This window comes from Odocoileus virginianus, chromosome 8 (genome assembly GCF_023699985.2).
Source record: "Odocoileus virginianus isolate 20LAN1187 ecotype Illinois chromosome 8, Ovbor_1.2, whole genome shotgun sequence".
In the NCBI taxonomy this organism is placed as follows: domain Eukaryota; kingdom Metazoa; phylum Chordata; class Mammalia; order Artiodactyla; family Cervidae; genus Odocoileus; species Odocoileus virginianus.
In genome coordinates this window covers 72108284-72123703 of record NC_069681.1, presented here as the reverse complement: position 1 = coordinate 72123703, position 15420 = coordinate 72108284, and the positions used below count along the sequence as shown (strand labels likewise).

The 15420-nt window shown below is 50.3% G+C and overlaps 1 protein-coding gene and 1 long non-coding RNA gene across 8 annotated transcripts in view; one reads left to right on the top strand and one right to left on the bottom strand.

Moving 5' to 3' along the window:
• The window catches only part of SPATA13 (spermatogenesis associated 13), a 223616-nt gene that overhangs the window by 177098 nt on the left and 31098 nt on the right, over positions 1 to 15420 (top strand). For 6 of the 7 annotated variants that reach the window (XR_011489094.1, XM_070471683.1, XM_070471687.1 and 3 more), the window contains one exon: positions 1718 to 1862. Coding sequence is in view for 5 of the 7 variants with exons in the window: in XM_070471683.1 (XP_070327784.1) it covers positions 1718 to 1862 (145 nt within the window). In the remaining 2 variants the exon portion in view is untranslated. Of the gene's footprint in view, positions 1 to 1717; positions 1863 to 11422; positions 11614 to 15420 lie in introns of those variants that run through there. The other variant, XM_020894636.2, reaches the window with a different exon arrangement.
• On the bottom strand, positions 292 to 13544 carry LOC139036349 (uncharacterized). The gene is made up of 3 exons (XR_011489095.1): positions 13121 to 13544; positions 5318 to 5539; positions 292 to 3730 (listed from the first exon to the last, which is right to left on the bottom strand). It is a non-coding gene; the product is annotated as an uncharacterized lncRNA (long non-coding RNA).

Here is a 15420-nt window from a genome sequence, read left to right as displayed (position 1 = left end):
CTCTCTGCCTCGGGGATGGCGGCATTTGCTCACAGCCTTTCTTCCTGACTCTGAAAACATGCATGAATTAGAACTAACCCACTGACATTTGGATGGCTCTGACTAATCTTCTGTCTTTCTGGGATCTCAGATAATATGTGAAACTGGTTTGCTGTTTGTTCTGAATCATCTGGGGAAAGTAGCCGTGTGTATTTAGTGAGCTTCCTCAAAGAAGAAATCTGGAAAGAAAATGCCTTTTATCCCTAAAAGGGAAAGACAAGAAGAAAATTGATTTTTTTCTAGCTGAGAAAGTAATTTTTTCTGCCATTTTATTACTCTTTACATGTCAGCTGCAGCTTTGTAACTGTTTTGACAGTAGATTAAAATCTTAATATTATTCCCTTAGTATATTTTAGAAATTCAACATATGGTTATCAATTACCCAGAAAGCCCTTTGAGGATACAAGCATTTAAATAAAGGCCCCATTCAGAAGGAGTTTATATTTGGTGAGGTCTTATCCCAGCCATGGTCAAGGGTCCACAGAACCATACATGAGTAAGTATGGGTTTCATTTTTCCTTTATTTAACTTGCTAGTTGATATCATAAATAACTCAGGAAGAAAGTGAAAATGTTAGTCACTCAGTGATGTTCTATTCTTTGTGACCCCGTGGGCTGTAGCTCACCAGGCTCCTCTGTCCATGGATTTTCCAGGCAAGAATACTGAAGTGGGTTGCCATTCCCTTCTCCAGGAGATCTTCAGGGATCAAACCCAGGTCTCCTGCATTGCAGGCAGATTCTTTACCACCTGCACCACCAGGGAAGCCCTAAATAACCCACACATTCTCTTGAAAAGGCAGTAATATATTGGTATTGGATTTTCTGTTTCCATTCTCCCTATAACCCTGGCACAGTGCTTATTTACAACAAGTGCCCCCAAAATCTCTTGCTTAATTGAACTAATTTGAATTCAGTCAAGGTGAAAGCAGATTATGTTGAAGAATACTGCAGACTTTTTGCTGTGTTGAGATGTTCTACATGTGAGGAAATAATTCTGAAGGTGGCCATCCTCACCATGGTATCACAGGAAATGATTCTGAATAGAAGCAAATCTACTCTAATGTGAAACACAGTCTAGGGGCGATCTAAGCACTTAAGACAGTTTTTCACTTCAGAGCATCCAAAAGGAGCATAGTAAGATAATTTTCTGCCCCCTAAGCTTGTTTAGGGAACTAGATAGAGAAATACTGAGAAAGCCTATGGAAAGCATGGACCAACATGGCCTTCGGTGTTGTTTTAGGGACGACTCGTACGGAAGATCCCAGGGGCTATAGATGGTTCTAAATTGGTGGAAAACCAACTATCCTTTTACACAAAGCTCACTGTCCTGTTAGTTAAGGTGAACGAGAACTGTGTTCCACAGATGCTGGTCCCTGCCTGCGGGTGGGTGTATGTGTGGTGGTGGGGGGGTGTGGGAAGGAACAGTCACGGGCCTCAGTCACTGGCACCGCCTCAGCTTCCCTGGGGGTGCTGCTGGACGCTGTCCCTTCCTCCACCGGGGTCTTTCCTGAGTGTCCCCATGGTGTGTCCCGACCTGAAAACCTGACACCCTGAGGGTCTGCACTGGGTTTCCGCGTTGGAGGAAGGCTGCCCTTGAGCCTGTGCAGCCGTGACCTGGGGCTTCGAGGCTCCCAGCCCCACTTCCTGCCTCTCCTCACCACCCCTCCTTTCCTTTGCAGCCCGCCACCCGGCCACCCGTGCCCGCACACCAGGTGCCACCCTACAGGGCGGTGTCAGCCCGGCTGCGGCCCTGCGCCTTCTCCCAGAGCACCCCCATCGGGCTGGACCGTGTGGGACGCCGGCGGCACCTGAGAGCGTCCAACGGTGAGTCTCACAGGGCCCCCCCGGGCAGGTCCCTCTCCCAGAGGCGAGAGTGGAGTCGCTGCTCAATCTGGGAGCCCGGTCCGTTGCGCCCGTCTGGCCTGCCCTGGGCCCACTGGCTGTCAGAGCCAGCCTTGCAGGGGTAGGCCTGGCGCCCCTGTCCAGAGAAGGTGCCCTATGGGCTCTGCGTCGTCCCAGTGACCTTGATCTTGAGAAGTCTGGGTCCCGCGTTCCTGCTGTGGTGATCTGACCATGAATGGGCTCCTGGGGATTTGTCTTAACCTTCTGAAAGCTCTTCCTGAGAGTTTGAGATTCACCCATACTGTTTATCTAATAGATGGTATATGCATGCAAGACTTTATCTAATAGAGCCATGCATATGCCAGCCTAGGACTTACCCAGTGAACACTTGCCGACCTGACTTTAGGTTCCTGAGCACGGACACTGATGTCTGAGCCAGCCCGCTGGTTGGACAGTGGCCTGGCCGGCTCACGGGCGGGGATAGGACCGGCAGTTTTGTGGGGCAGACACCTTCCCGTGTGCTCTGAGGATTAATTCATCTGATCTCAGCTCTGTGCTAGGCGGATGCTCTTGTGATCCTCGCTTTACAGATCAGAAACCCCAAGAGTAAATAGATAAACCACCCAGGAAGTGGCAGAGAAGGAACTTGAATCTACAATCGGGTAGAATTTTCGCTGCAGGCCCATGTTTTTAACCACTGAGCTGTGCTGACTCTTTAAATAGAGACAGTGGACAGCTAGCCAGTCTGAGCTAACTTCAGTGCTGACTTTTTCTGTCTTGTCTTTGAGGACGAGCCTCGCACGTGAGCGTGAGTGAGGGACAGGGCGCTCAGAGGCCTCACCAGCTCGCCCTCAGAGGGCACGCCCTCCATGTGACAGTGGTGACCGGAGCCACAAGAAGGGGCGGGATTTAAAGAGTGTCCTTTCTGGAGACTTGAAGGAGGGTATTTCTCGGTGTCACTTAGGTTTCAGGGAGTGAGAGGAGGAGGGACCAGGGCGCGTGGAGAAGTGACCCAGAAATGGTTGTCCTGGGAGTGTGTCCTGGGAGGTCCACGCCTGGGGCTGAGCGATCGACCTGAACGTATGGCTGAGGAATTGTCCACTCCTCTCCCACCATCGGGTAGCCTGGTTTCTACCCCAGGAGGAACCCAGTCTGAACTCTCATCAGACAGGGCGACAAGAAAGAGGAATTGGAGGGTGGCTGGGGGCCAAGGAAGTTTTCGACCATCTCTTGATTTGTGTCTTCTCAGCTGAGCAGGTGGGGCCCCTGGGATCGCGCCCGCACCCTCATCCCAGGGCCCCTGCCTCTCCTTGGGCCCAGCTTCCATCCATGCTGGTTCTAAGCACCTATTCCTGTTCGGTTCTTACTGCCCTTTCCCTGCGAACTTCCCTGTGGTTACTGGAATAAAGTCCCAGCCCTGTAAGGAGTTCACAGGCTCTGCCACCTGCCCACCTGCCATCTGCACCTCTCCTGTCTCCCACCCGCTCTCCTACCCACCACCTGGCTCGCAGCCTCACTCTGCCCAGAACCTCCTTCCTTCCCTTCACACACGGCAGCATTTGTTCCGCTCAGAACTCAAACCCACTGCCCTGGGGACCCCGGTGACAAATGCACCATCTATCATCCTTCTGCTCAGCAGTCCCTTCTGTCCCACCCAGTCATCAGCGTCCGGTGATGTATCTTAGGAAAGCTGTTACAAGGAGAGAAAAGGCTCCGAGCGCACGATGTCCTTCCCAGCGTTACTTGTGATGGAAAGAAGTCGAAGCAAGTGTCCACTTTCGGTGGAATAGTCAGCTTGGCGTCTATGGGTGACCGCTTCAGAACAGCTTACGGCATCGTCAGGAAAAAGTCTGTAATGACAGGGAAGGTGACCACTGTAATGTGAGAAAAGTGAGGAAAAAAAGGAAATAAAGTCACACATATATTGTTTTATTTACTAGGGCTGCCGTCACAGGGTACCACAAACTGGGTCCCTTCATCAGCAGGACAGAATTGTCTCCATTCTGAAGGCTGGAAGCAGGGCAGATTCCTTCCAAGGCCTGAGGTGGGGACCCTCTGCCGTTTCTTGGCTCCTGGCGGCCTCGGGTCCCCTGACCTCAGCGTCTGGCTATATCTCCCTGGTCCCTGCCTTCATCTTCACGTGGTGCCCTCAAGAATTAGGGGCACCATCCTAATGACCACCTGTCAGCTTGATCATTTATAAAGAGCTTGTTTCCAAATAAGGACACATCCTTGCTGGTACTGAGGGTTAGAATTTCAGCATCTTTTGGGGGGTACACATTCAGCCCGTGACAAACCATGATCACAACCCTATGCAGCATGCTCACATGCGGCCAAAGGTTTACCACGAGTGTGCAAAAGTGAAAATACTGTAGTTAGGTGGGTGGGGATGTGGATGGTTTCTCCTCCAACCCTGTACTTACACAAACAGCTTATTTCTGTGCTTTCTGGAACTATGTTTTGTTTTGAGTTTAGTGTTCTTTTGTTGAGAAGTAGCAAAAACTAACCCTGCCTAGCTGGAGCAAATCTCTTGGGAAGGTGTCAGGTGTCCCCAAAATTGATGGGGTGGCTGGAAATGCATCTAGGAAATGCCTGGCAGTCAGGGTGGCCCCTGGGAGTCGGGGATCCATGTGGAAGGAGCCGAGGAGGACACCATCCATCTGTCCTTGAGTCATTCACTCAGGAGACAGAGTCCCAGGAAGGGGGTTCAGCCCCCCAGCTCAGGTGATAGGTCCACCAGCTCGGGGCACGGGGGCCAGGAGGAGGGTGGGTCCTCCAGGGATGAGGCGGCAGGTGTGTGGATTCCCCAACTGCAGTGGAGGATGGTCACTCCTTCAGGGAAATCATTCATTCATTTATTCAGTATCTGCCAAGGGCCTGCCATGTGCTGGGAGCACAGCGAAGCCCCTTTCGTCTCACAGGTCCTCGTGCGGAGATGATGAGTTAACAAGGAGCTGTAATACCGTGGGGGCACCGTGAAGAAGGGTGAAGCAGGTGGAGGGTGTTCTTTGCGGGGAGGGGGTGGCGCATGCTTGCAGGATCTTAGTTCCCTGACCAGGGACTGAAGCCAGGCCCTCAGTGGTGAAAGCGCAAAGTCTTAACCACTGGACCACCAGGGAATTCCCAGGCATTCGTTTTTTAAAAGGTCATGGCACACCAATTCCTGTCTAATGAGAACCCTCTCAGTCTTTCCCTGAAAGCAGCCCAGAGGCTCACTGGTCACTGCTGGCGTCTCCAAGTCCAGGGCCTCTGAGCAAATGACTCCCTCCTCCAGGCCCACCACTGTTTGCCAGAAGTAAATTTAAGCAGCACACACGTCTCCAGTGGAAAGAAGTGGGAGGAGAGGAAACAGAAAACACGAAGACATCATGTGTGCACACACGCAAAAACCCGAAGACATCATGCGTGCACACGCGCGATACCAGGAAAGGACGTACCTCCCCTCTGCGGCCGGCTGTGGGGCACACGTGCTGTCTCTCCCTCTGCAAGTCTGGTCTCCGTGCGCTCCAGACCCCCTGCCCCTCGCAGCACCTGGTGCTTATCTTTGCCCTCTGAGGTGCTCCAAGCCTCTTCTCCAAGATTCTGAGCTGGCAGTGGTCCTGCTTGCTTCTAGTCATCACGGTCTCCTTTATTTCCCTCTTAGTTGAAAACCTGTCAGTCTACAAAAAAGAGAAAGAAAAATGTGTGGAGCATCAGCTCTGAGCCAGGCACCACTGTCCCTGCTGGAGTAGAGAGTAAAGCACCGCGAAGTGTGTGTGTTCCCGCATTTAAACAGGAGCAGTGGGGGATACGCAGGGCTCCCTCGGGCACTAGTGTGCCTTCTGGAGAAGGTGAAGGTGGGAGTGGTGGAGGGCGACCTCGTGTCTCTGAGGAGGTGACCTTGGAGCCGAGACTTGGAGGATGAGCAGGGAGCAAAGATCTGAGGGAGCAGAGGTCCCAGTCAAAGGAACATTGAATGCCCAGGTCAGGCAGGAGCTCAGTGTGTCCAAGGTTCAGTGAGAAGGCCGGGTGCCTGGAGCTTGGGAGTCCAGGACGGGGGAGGCCGGGGCAGCCCGGAGGCTGGAGAGAGTCTGGATAGACAGGGCATTGCAGGTCTCGAGGAGTCAGGGTTGTTCCAAGTGAAGTGGAAGCCGTTGCCAGCTGGGCTTCAGAGAGCAAGGCCATCAGGGAGCGAAGCCAGAGGAAGGAGGCTGGAGGTTGCCGCATTTGTCCAGTTGGGAAATGCTGGTGGCAGGGACCGCAGAGGACACCACGTGCTCCCCGGGTGCTCATTCCTTGTGCACGAGGAGGCTCACTAGCCCGGCCCGGGCTCAGAGCCAGCGGCACCAGGGCTAGGACACTGCTAGGAGCCCCTCGTGAGAGGGGAGGAGATTCAGCTTTGACAGAGCAGAGTTACTGGGTGGAAAGAAAACACTTTGCAAGTGTGTTATTAAGTGATCGTGAACTCCCGTGTTGACCCCTTCGTTTCTGCACTGCGGTGAACAGCAACCTCTCCGGGGAGATTCTAGCAGGACTCTTGATAGGCAAGACAAACAAATCCAAATCTAGAATAAGTGTCTCTTCCAGGAAAGACAAACCACCTATTGTGAAAAGGGTCCACTGTAATCAGCTTCCCACAAGTAGCCGTCTGGGTCCTTCAAGGCACTGTATCATTAACTTTGTTGAGGGGACACCCGTGGTTGAGCCCAGGCTTGGCATCTGTTTCTGCCACCAGGGCTGTTTTATTTTTTGAATCCACTGAGTCAGCATCAAGATGACCAGGAACAAAGATGGGCATTTGTGGGGTGGACATAATGTCACACAGTTGTTAAACAACCTTGTTTGCAGTGGATTTCCATGGGACGGGTGGTTTCCTTTGCTGGGGCGTGTTCTGATATGACCAGTCACATCCTCCCTGGAGCAGTCCAGTAACCTAGAGTGTCCTTCCCAAGCTCCTCCAGGGGCTCCTCGGCCAAGCCATTCACTCTGGTCCACATGCGTAACCTCTACTGAGGCCATCTCCTCTCAGTCAGAAATTTCTGACAGAGCATCGCTTAGATGCTGGGGGACCGCCCTGTCCTGGGGGCTCCATCACCAAGGAATTCACGGGAAGGAAGGGTTATAGAAATGGGACCCCCCCACCCCACGGTCATCTGGCTTCTGCCTCAGGAGGAGGCTCTGAGTCGGAACCAGTTTAGATTGGGGTGTGGAGCGAGATCCCCGGAACCCTGTGGTGGTGGCTCATGTGTGCCTCCTGCCCATTGACTTGGGGATTTCCTGCCCCACCAATCAAGCAGCACCTTCATGGTCAAAACTCGTCAGTTTTGTCCCCTGGGACCATGTGATAAGTTTAGCATAGCCGGAGGTCTGGTGGGAGGTACCATCCCAGTGACCAAGCTGGCCCTGCCCCCCAGGACAGAAAGGACATCTGCTCTTCTGTATGGACCTCCCACCGCCACGGGAGTCCTGGACCCCTTGGCCCCCGGCCCACTAACAGAAGCTGCCGTGTCCATCATATGGTTTGGGAAGTCCGGGGGATGGTGAGAACCTGACAGGCCAGCTCCAGTATTCCTGTCTCCCAGACCCCTTCTTCTCCATCTGCCAGAGGCTGGCCCCTCAGCTGTCTCAGGAATAGGCAACCTGCGGGCCCGGTTCCCCTCCCACCAACGTACTGGAATGCACCCAGCTCAGGAACTGTGTGTTACTTGCAGAATCCCTGGTAGATGCCACCCAAATGGACAGATCTGGTTTGATCTGAATTGTGTTTGGTAAATGCAGTGTGTGGACCTTGTTTGGATTCTGATACCAACTAACCAGCTATCAAAAGGTCATTTTGAGATGAGAAGGGACATTTTCACATGGACTCAGTATTCAGAGAAGGAATTGCTGTCAATTTTGTTCATTATCATGATAATGATAGTGTAGTTATTTTTCAGTCCTTATTCGTTTGGGTGCATACTAAATATTTGTTGCATGAAATGATATACTCGAGATTTGCTTTAAAATATCCAAAAAGTCATTGGGAACTAGTTGGAAAAGATTGATAAAATATTGATTCTTAAGGGTTCATCATATAATTTTTCTACTTCTGAGTTTGTTTGAAATTTCCTAGAATAAAACCTTTTTAAAGTAGTGAACAGTATATTTCCTTTTCCCTGGTCAGGTGCTCTCAAAAATCTTCAAATCAAGATGTGCCCCGAAAGTAACAGTTTCTCAAAATGTAGAGATTTGAACGTAGCAACTTAATTTTTTTGAGAGGTGAAGACCTTTTCACCTTTTAGGTGCATTCCCTTCCAGAACTTTCCCTTCTCTCTCCCTTTGCTTAGAGCACTGTCTCAGCTTCTTCCTGGCTCATGTGTGTCTGAGGAGAGGTGACATGGAGCAGTCCTGGGTCATGTTTACCCACTGCTCGGGTGTGGCGTTGGATAATAGAATTCCACCGTGAGTCACTGTGGTTCTTTTATCAAGTTGACGGCTGGGAGGCGGCCGGCCAAACCCTGTGGCTTTATTGGCAGTGGAGTCTGTGCCCCTTGATCTTCCTTGGGTCTGAGCAGCTGTGCCTGTCCGTGCTCACTTTTTCTTAGGAAACTGTCTTCACTGCCATCTGTGCTTTTCCTTTATGACATTTTCCTCTTACATCCAAGACAGCTTATTCCATGGCAGCCTGAATTTCCCAAACTTACTTCTGTTCCTGCCATCCTCCCTCCAGTAACTGGTCTGCCTGTTCTGGTCAGAAGTCCAGTTTGATCACCCTTCAGAATTCTTATTCTCGTGTCTATGCATGCTTCTCTTTCTACCCACCCTGCCTGTCGAGTTCAGATGAGTTTTCTCCTGTGAGGCAAACCAAGTGATGTCTGAATTGCTCCCCAGGAAGGAGAACAACAGAGGAGAGAAAATGGCCAGGTTAGGTACAGTTCAGTTCAGTTCAGTCGCTCAGTCGTGTCCGACTCTTTGCGACCCCATGAATCACAGCACGCCAGGCCTCCCTGTCCATCACCAACTCCCGGAGTTTACTCAAACTCATGTCCATCGAGTCGGTGATGCCATCCGGCCATCTCACCCTCTGTCGTCCCCTTCTCCTCTTGCCCCCAATCAGGGTCTTTTCCAGTGAGTCAACTCTTCGCATGAGGTGGCCAAAGTATTGGAGCTTCAGCTTCAGCCATCAGTCCTTCCAATGAACACCCAGGACTCATCTGCTTTAGGATGAACTGGTCGGATCTCCTTGCAGTCCAAGGGACTCTCAACAGTCTTCTCCAACACCACAGTTCAAAAGCATCAATTCTTCAGTGCTCAACTTTCTTCACAGTCCAACTTTCACATCCATACATGACCACTGGAAAAACCATAGCCTTGACTAGACAGACCTTTGTTGGCAAAGTAATGTCTCTGCTTTTTAATATGCTATCTAGGTTGATCATAACTTTCCTTCCAAGGAGTAAGCGTCTTTTAATTTCATGGCTGCAGTCACCATCTGCAGTGATTTTGGAGCCCTCCAAAATAAAGTCTGACACTGTTTCCACTGTTTCCCCATCTATTTCTCATGAAGTGATGGGAGTGGATGCCATGATCTTAGTTTCCTGAATGTTGAGCTTTAAGCCAACTTTTTCACTCTCCTCTTTCACTTTCATCAAGAGGCTTTTTAGTTCCTCTTCACTTTCTGCCATAAGGGTGGTGTCATCTGCATATCTGAGATTATTGATATTTCTCCCCGCAATCTTGATTCCAGCTTGTGCTTCTTCCAGCCCAGCGTTTCTCATGGTGTACTCTGCATATAAGTTAAATAAGCAGGGTGACAATATACAGCCTTGACGTACTCCTTTTCCTATTTGGAACCAGTCTATTGTTCCATGTCCAGTTCTAACTGTTGCTTCCTGACCTGCATATAGGTTTCTCAAGAGGCAGGTCAGGTGGTCTGGTATTCCCATCTCTTTCAGAATTTGACACAGTTTATTGTGATCCACACAGTCAAAGGCTTTGGCATAGTCAATAAAGCAGAAATAGATGTATTTCTGGAACTCTCTTGCTTTTTCAGTGATCCTCGGTTAGGTACAATGATAACTAATTATAAAAAGTGGAGAAAAGCATGAGTTGACTTGATCGGACTTTTTAATGCCTTTTTAAACTATTTTGAAATTTACTCAAATTATTGCTTGATTTGATTTTATTTTCATACCTTAATTACTTACAAATGTAATATGGTCACTTCACAAGGTAGGAAAGAGGATGACATTAAATCAGGGTAGCTATCCAATGAGCCAGGCCAGAATCCATCTTCAGTAGAATGATGTCACCATTTAAGCTGTTAACAAGGGAGGCCTGGAGCTCAAACTCATAACCACCCGTGTACATTTTTCATGTGGAAAAATCCAAAGAATCCAGTCTTTAAAAGCTTGATATATAGACTGATATGCACATACATATTTATATAAAACATCTTGTTCTACAAAAGAATAACCCAAATTATACAACAGGCCACCTATTCGTGAAGCACGTTAGAACTAGCCAGGGGTTGGTGAGGGAGGAGCTATTTTGAAAAACATACTCTGAGGTTTTAAAAATTCCCAGTTTCCACTGTCAGTAAGAAAGCAAGAAAAAATACCACAGACCGCAGGGCCGTTGATCAGGGCCTACAGCAAGAATATAAATCTAGAGATAAGAATGGGGATTAAGAATTTACAAAATAAGGTACTTGGTGGTGAGAAGCCCAAGATGCCCCATTTTTCCTTTTGTGGAGAACACACAGAGGCTCTTGGTGGAGCCGGGTCCAACTCTGAAGGGGTGTGGCCTGGGCCGCCCACAGGGGTCCCGCCCCGACAGCTGGGTTGCCCTTGTACTCTGCGGGGTCCGTGGAGAAGGGCGCAGAGGGGCAGGTCCAACTCAGTCCGCCCCGAGCCGAGGGTGCTCTGCGGGGTGGGCTCGCGGCCCGGACAACTGCCCTGCATTCTGCAAACCCCGAAGACCTCCGGGGGAAGCCGCCCGAGAAGGGGCTTCTCCCAAACCCCAGCCGCGCGCCCCCTGTCCTGGTGCGCGGCGCTGGAGGGCGGCGCTGGAGGGCCTGCGGTCCTGCGCGCGGGATGCTGCGCGGCCGGCGGGGAGGGAGGGGCTGCGTGCGCTCCCCCAACCGTCGCCCCCTCCCGGCCAGGCTTTCCTCGAGTGAACGTTCCCCACAGTTTCAAGGCTAGTGCGTCCACTGGGAGAGGCGTGTGTCCAGAGGCCCCCGCCCCTGAAGCCCCTCACTTTCAAGGAGCGGCTGGCGTAACCCCTCGGGGCCGTTGTTCCCTCTGCAACTTCCCATTCTCCGGCTGATTTTGGCCCTGGGTGTACTGATATCTCAGACCCGGAGATCTTCTCGTGTAGGAGCTAGTTTTCTTTTCCCCACTTAGGAACTAGTGTCGGTTCTAGAAGCCAGCTTACCTAGCCCCCTTATGAGGTTGATGAGCTTAGTATTATCCGGAAATGATGTGGGACATGCCACTAGGAGATAAAGAGTGGCTTTTCAGGACGTGAGCAGGGTGCCCGAAACCTTGTCAAGCTGTTTTCACTTCGCCCTTGGGTTAGGAGACACCTCATTTGTATGGATGCATAGAGCAAGCACAGTTACATGCTGCTGTGCATAACGTGGGTGTACACAGGTGCCCTGTGATAAGAGGGGCCCTGGGGTGCAGGCTGGCGGGTCCCAGGAAGCCAGACACCGAGCTCACAGAACCCCCCGGCGGGTGTCCGGGTCCGGAAAGCCACGGCAGTGCCCAAGGAGGTGAGTGTAACCACAGGGTCGCAGATCCTGTCCAGGGAGTCCCAGATTCTCCCAGGAAAGCCACACCAAAGCTGAGATTGAAGGCTGAGTGGGACTTAGGTGGAGTCTGTTGTTGGAGAAGGTGTGTTTATTCTAGGCCGGGAAGCAGCCTGTACAGAGGGCGGGGGCACGAGGAGAGCCTGCTTGAGAAGCCCAGGGTCAGGTCACCCCTCAGAAGCTTTCTTAACCCACCCACATGCTGACCCAACCAAAGGGAAGTGTCCTCCATGCAGGTGGTGCCTGTTCCTGCCCAGGGCTCGCTTGGGATGGCTGGGGGGTGGGGTGGTTGACATAGCACCCACCACTGTTTTCATGGGTGGGTCGTGTCCTTACCGGGATTCAGGAGCATGGCTGCAGCCTGGCTGTGACAGCTGTGGTCATTACTGCGGTCATGGAGCTTGTCCGGCTCCATTAGCAAATGAAATGTAAATGTGAGACTCAGAAGAGACTCACATTTAAGAAAACTGAGCTCTTGATAAAGATGAATTGCTAAAAAATTATTTCAGTCAGATAAGAATTGAGAGCGTAAAATGTAGAAAAACCGGGAACTCTGAGCTCAGAATGCTTCTGGTTATCACTTAAAAGCATCCAGAACTGGCCATCACAGTTGACACATCGTGGTCTCACATGCAGAATACCCATCCCGTGATCACATGGTGGGGAGACCTCTGGTCCTCAGGGATGGCACTGATGAGGCAGCCGCACCTTTGTATGTAGAAGTTGAAGGGTTCCGGCCGTGATGCAGGGGTACTGTGTCTGACGTGGGCCTTTCAGGCAGCTTGACCACACTTGGTGGCTATAGCGGGGTGAGCTGCGGGTCTGTACCGGGGATCAGACCACGGTGGGTGGGAGGGAACGGCCTGCTCAGGGCCTTCCCCAGGGTCTCTCCTGGGAGAGCCAGGAGCCACAGGAGAGTTTTAAGTGGTTTGCTTTGCATTCGGTGACTTACTAGCTAGATTGTGGACCTGCTTGGGGACAGAGCAGACAACCAGTAGACAGAGCCCTTAACCAGGAACATGATGGTTCTCTTGGAAAAGCAAAGACCTGAATGTCCAGCCATTGTCTGGATATTAGGGAGGCAGACCCCCCTGCACCCGGGTGAAGGGGAGCATAGGAGAAAAGCACAAGGGTGCAGGGCTTGGGTCCGTTCCAGGCCTTGGAGCTGGAGGCCCTGGTGGGACAGCTGGGTGGAGATCTCATCACCCGGCCTGCTCTATGTGATCTGATGAGGACGGAGGCCCAGGCTCGAGGAGAGATCAGGTAGGAGTGGTCCACACATGGCTGACTATTCTCTAGGCCGATGAGGGAGAGGTACCAGCAGGGTGTGTGTGGAGTGAGAAGAGGGGGCAGCACTGGGGGGCTCGTAAAGGAAAGGAAATCCACAGTGAAGATAGAAATGGAACGGCCAGACGGGTGAGTGGGTGCCCAGTGGTCCACAGATGCTGAGCCCCAGCGATGCAGTGCTTACCGTGTCACCTGTGGCGAGGGTCAAGTTGTGTGCTCTGAGCCATCTCCATGGATCCAGCGGCAATTAGGAACTTGCTGGGTGTTTTTTGTGAGTGTGTGTGTGGTTGTGCTGGGTCTTCGTTGCTGTGCAGGCTTTTCTTACAGTGCGTGGGCTTCTCATTACGGTGGCTTTTCTTGTTGCAGCTCCCAGGCTCTAGGGCACAGGCTCAGTAGTTGTGGCACTCAGGCTTAGTTACTCCCTGGCATGTGGGATCTTCCAGGATCAGGGATCGAATCCATGTCCCCTGCATTGGCAGGTGGGTTCTTTACCACTGAGCCATCAGTGAAGCCCATGAACTGGTTGGTTTTGAGAAAAACAGTTTCAGTTCAGTGGAAGGGCAGAGCCAGGATGCACAGAGGGTGTCTGCAAGGTTGTGGGGAAAAGTCTACACCTTGTGTATGAGTGTGGAGGGGTTCTACTGTTTGGTTTATCCGTGGTGGTTTTCTGATTTGATAGCTGAAAATTTCCGTTAAGTGTTAGGACTAATTAAAAACTATTTGTTTTGCTACTATATTAAAAATTATCTTGGCTTTATGTTACCATATGTGAAAGTTCATTAATAGGACCATATCAATGTTTATTAAATATTTTTGAAATAGTCATGTTAAGTACACACCAGAAAGTTCCATTCCTTGGTTTAGACTTCTGATGTAATGCCCCAACATTGAGAAAGTGGGGGCAATTTAATCATTAGTCGCTCAGTCATGTCCAGCTCTGTGTGATCCCATGGACTATAGCCTGACAGGTTCCTCTATCCATGGGATTCTCCAGACAAAAGTACTGGAGTGGGTAGCCATTCCCTTTTCCAGAGGATCTTCCCAACCTAGGGATCAAATCGGGGTCCTCTTGCATTGCAGGCAGATTCTTTACCGTCTAAACCACAAGGGAAGCTCTGATTTTTTTTTTTAATCAAATAAATTTTAAGAAATTACTGGCTCAGCAGTAAAGAATCTGCTTGCAATGCAGGAGACATGGGTTTGATCCCTGGGTCTCAAAGATCCCCTGGGGAAGAAAATGGCAACGCACTTCACTATTGTTGCCTGGGAAATCCCATGGACAGAGGAGTCTGGTAGGTGACAGTCCATGGGGTTGCAAAAAGTTGGACAGGACTCAGCAACTAAACAACAGCAACAAGAAATTACTGAGTCATATATTTTGAAAAGTCTTGTTGTGAAGTTAATAAATTTGTTAAGACTCTTTAGATTAATTTTTTACATGGTCAAAACAAAAAAATAGGTTTTTTTCCTTTTGCCTTAGTTTTTTGTTGTTGATGATCCTATTTGTAATTCTGGCATTGTTCTATTCTAGTGATTGTTATGAACATTGATTTTCTTATGAACTGGCATTTGGGTCAACAAAACAGAATTGAGTCCCAGTCCCTCATTGACCTTGACAAGTCATTTCACACCCCAGTCTTAATGTTTTCGTCTATCAGTAGGAAATATTACTATTGTCCACAGATGTGTGAGAACGATCTGGTATGCTCTAAGTGTGCAGTAAAAAGAAGCAGTCATTATTCTGGTGACAAGGTAGTGATGGGTTGTATTTGCAGCCAGAGTTCTGAGTTACAAACTCAGCGTCAGTAACCAGCAGTTTAACTGTTGACAGGTCATTTAATCTAATGTGTACAGACAGCCCTAGGAGTTACCCAAGAGTCCATGTGTGACAGTGTTCTGTTTAATTATTATCCAAATGTCAGTTAAATCCATCTAAAAGGCAGACACTCAGGTTATTAGGGGGGAAAAAAGGTAGCTCGACCGAATGTTTTCTTTTGACTTTCTTGACCCCAAATTTCAGGCCTCATCAGAGATTTCCCAAAGTATGTCCTAGAAATGCCTAAACTTTTTGTTAAAAGGAAAAAGAAAAGAAAAGCAATAGCAGGTGCTGAGGGGTGTGTGATGCCTTGAGGTTACTTTAGCCGCACCAGAAAACCTTGTCTGATCTCTTATTCTCTGGATAACCTCTGTCTGCGTCTGCTTTCCTAAAGTTTTCTCTCAATGAGGAATCAGAGAGAAAATACAAAGTCGTCTGGTCCTTGCTCAGTCCCATTGGAGAGGGTGATTGTAGCGGAGCTCTAGGGAGGCCGGTTGAAAGGTGGGGACGGTGGAGCCCTGACGGTCAGGCGTGGATGGGGCTGGGTCGGGCTCTCTGCTGTCCCCGTCCCATTTCAGGCTCTCCTGCCTGGGATCACGAGCACTGGTTGTTTTTATTTGTGAACCAAGACGATTCTGTTCTGTTCACTTGCCTGAAGAATCAAGATG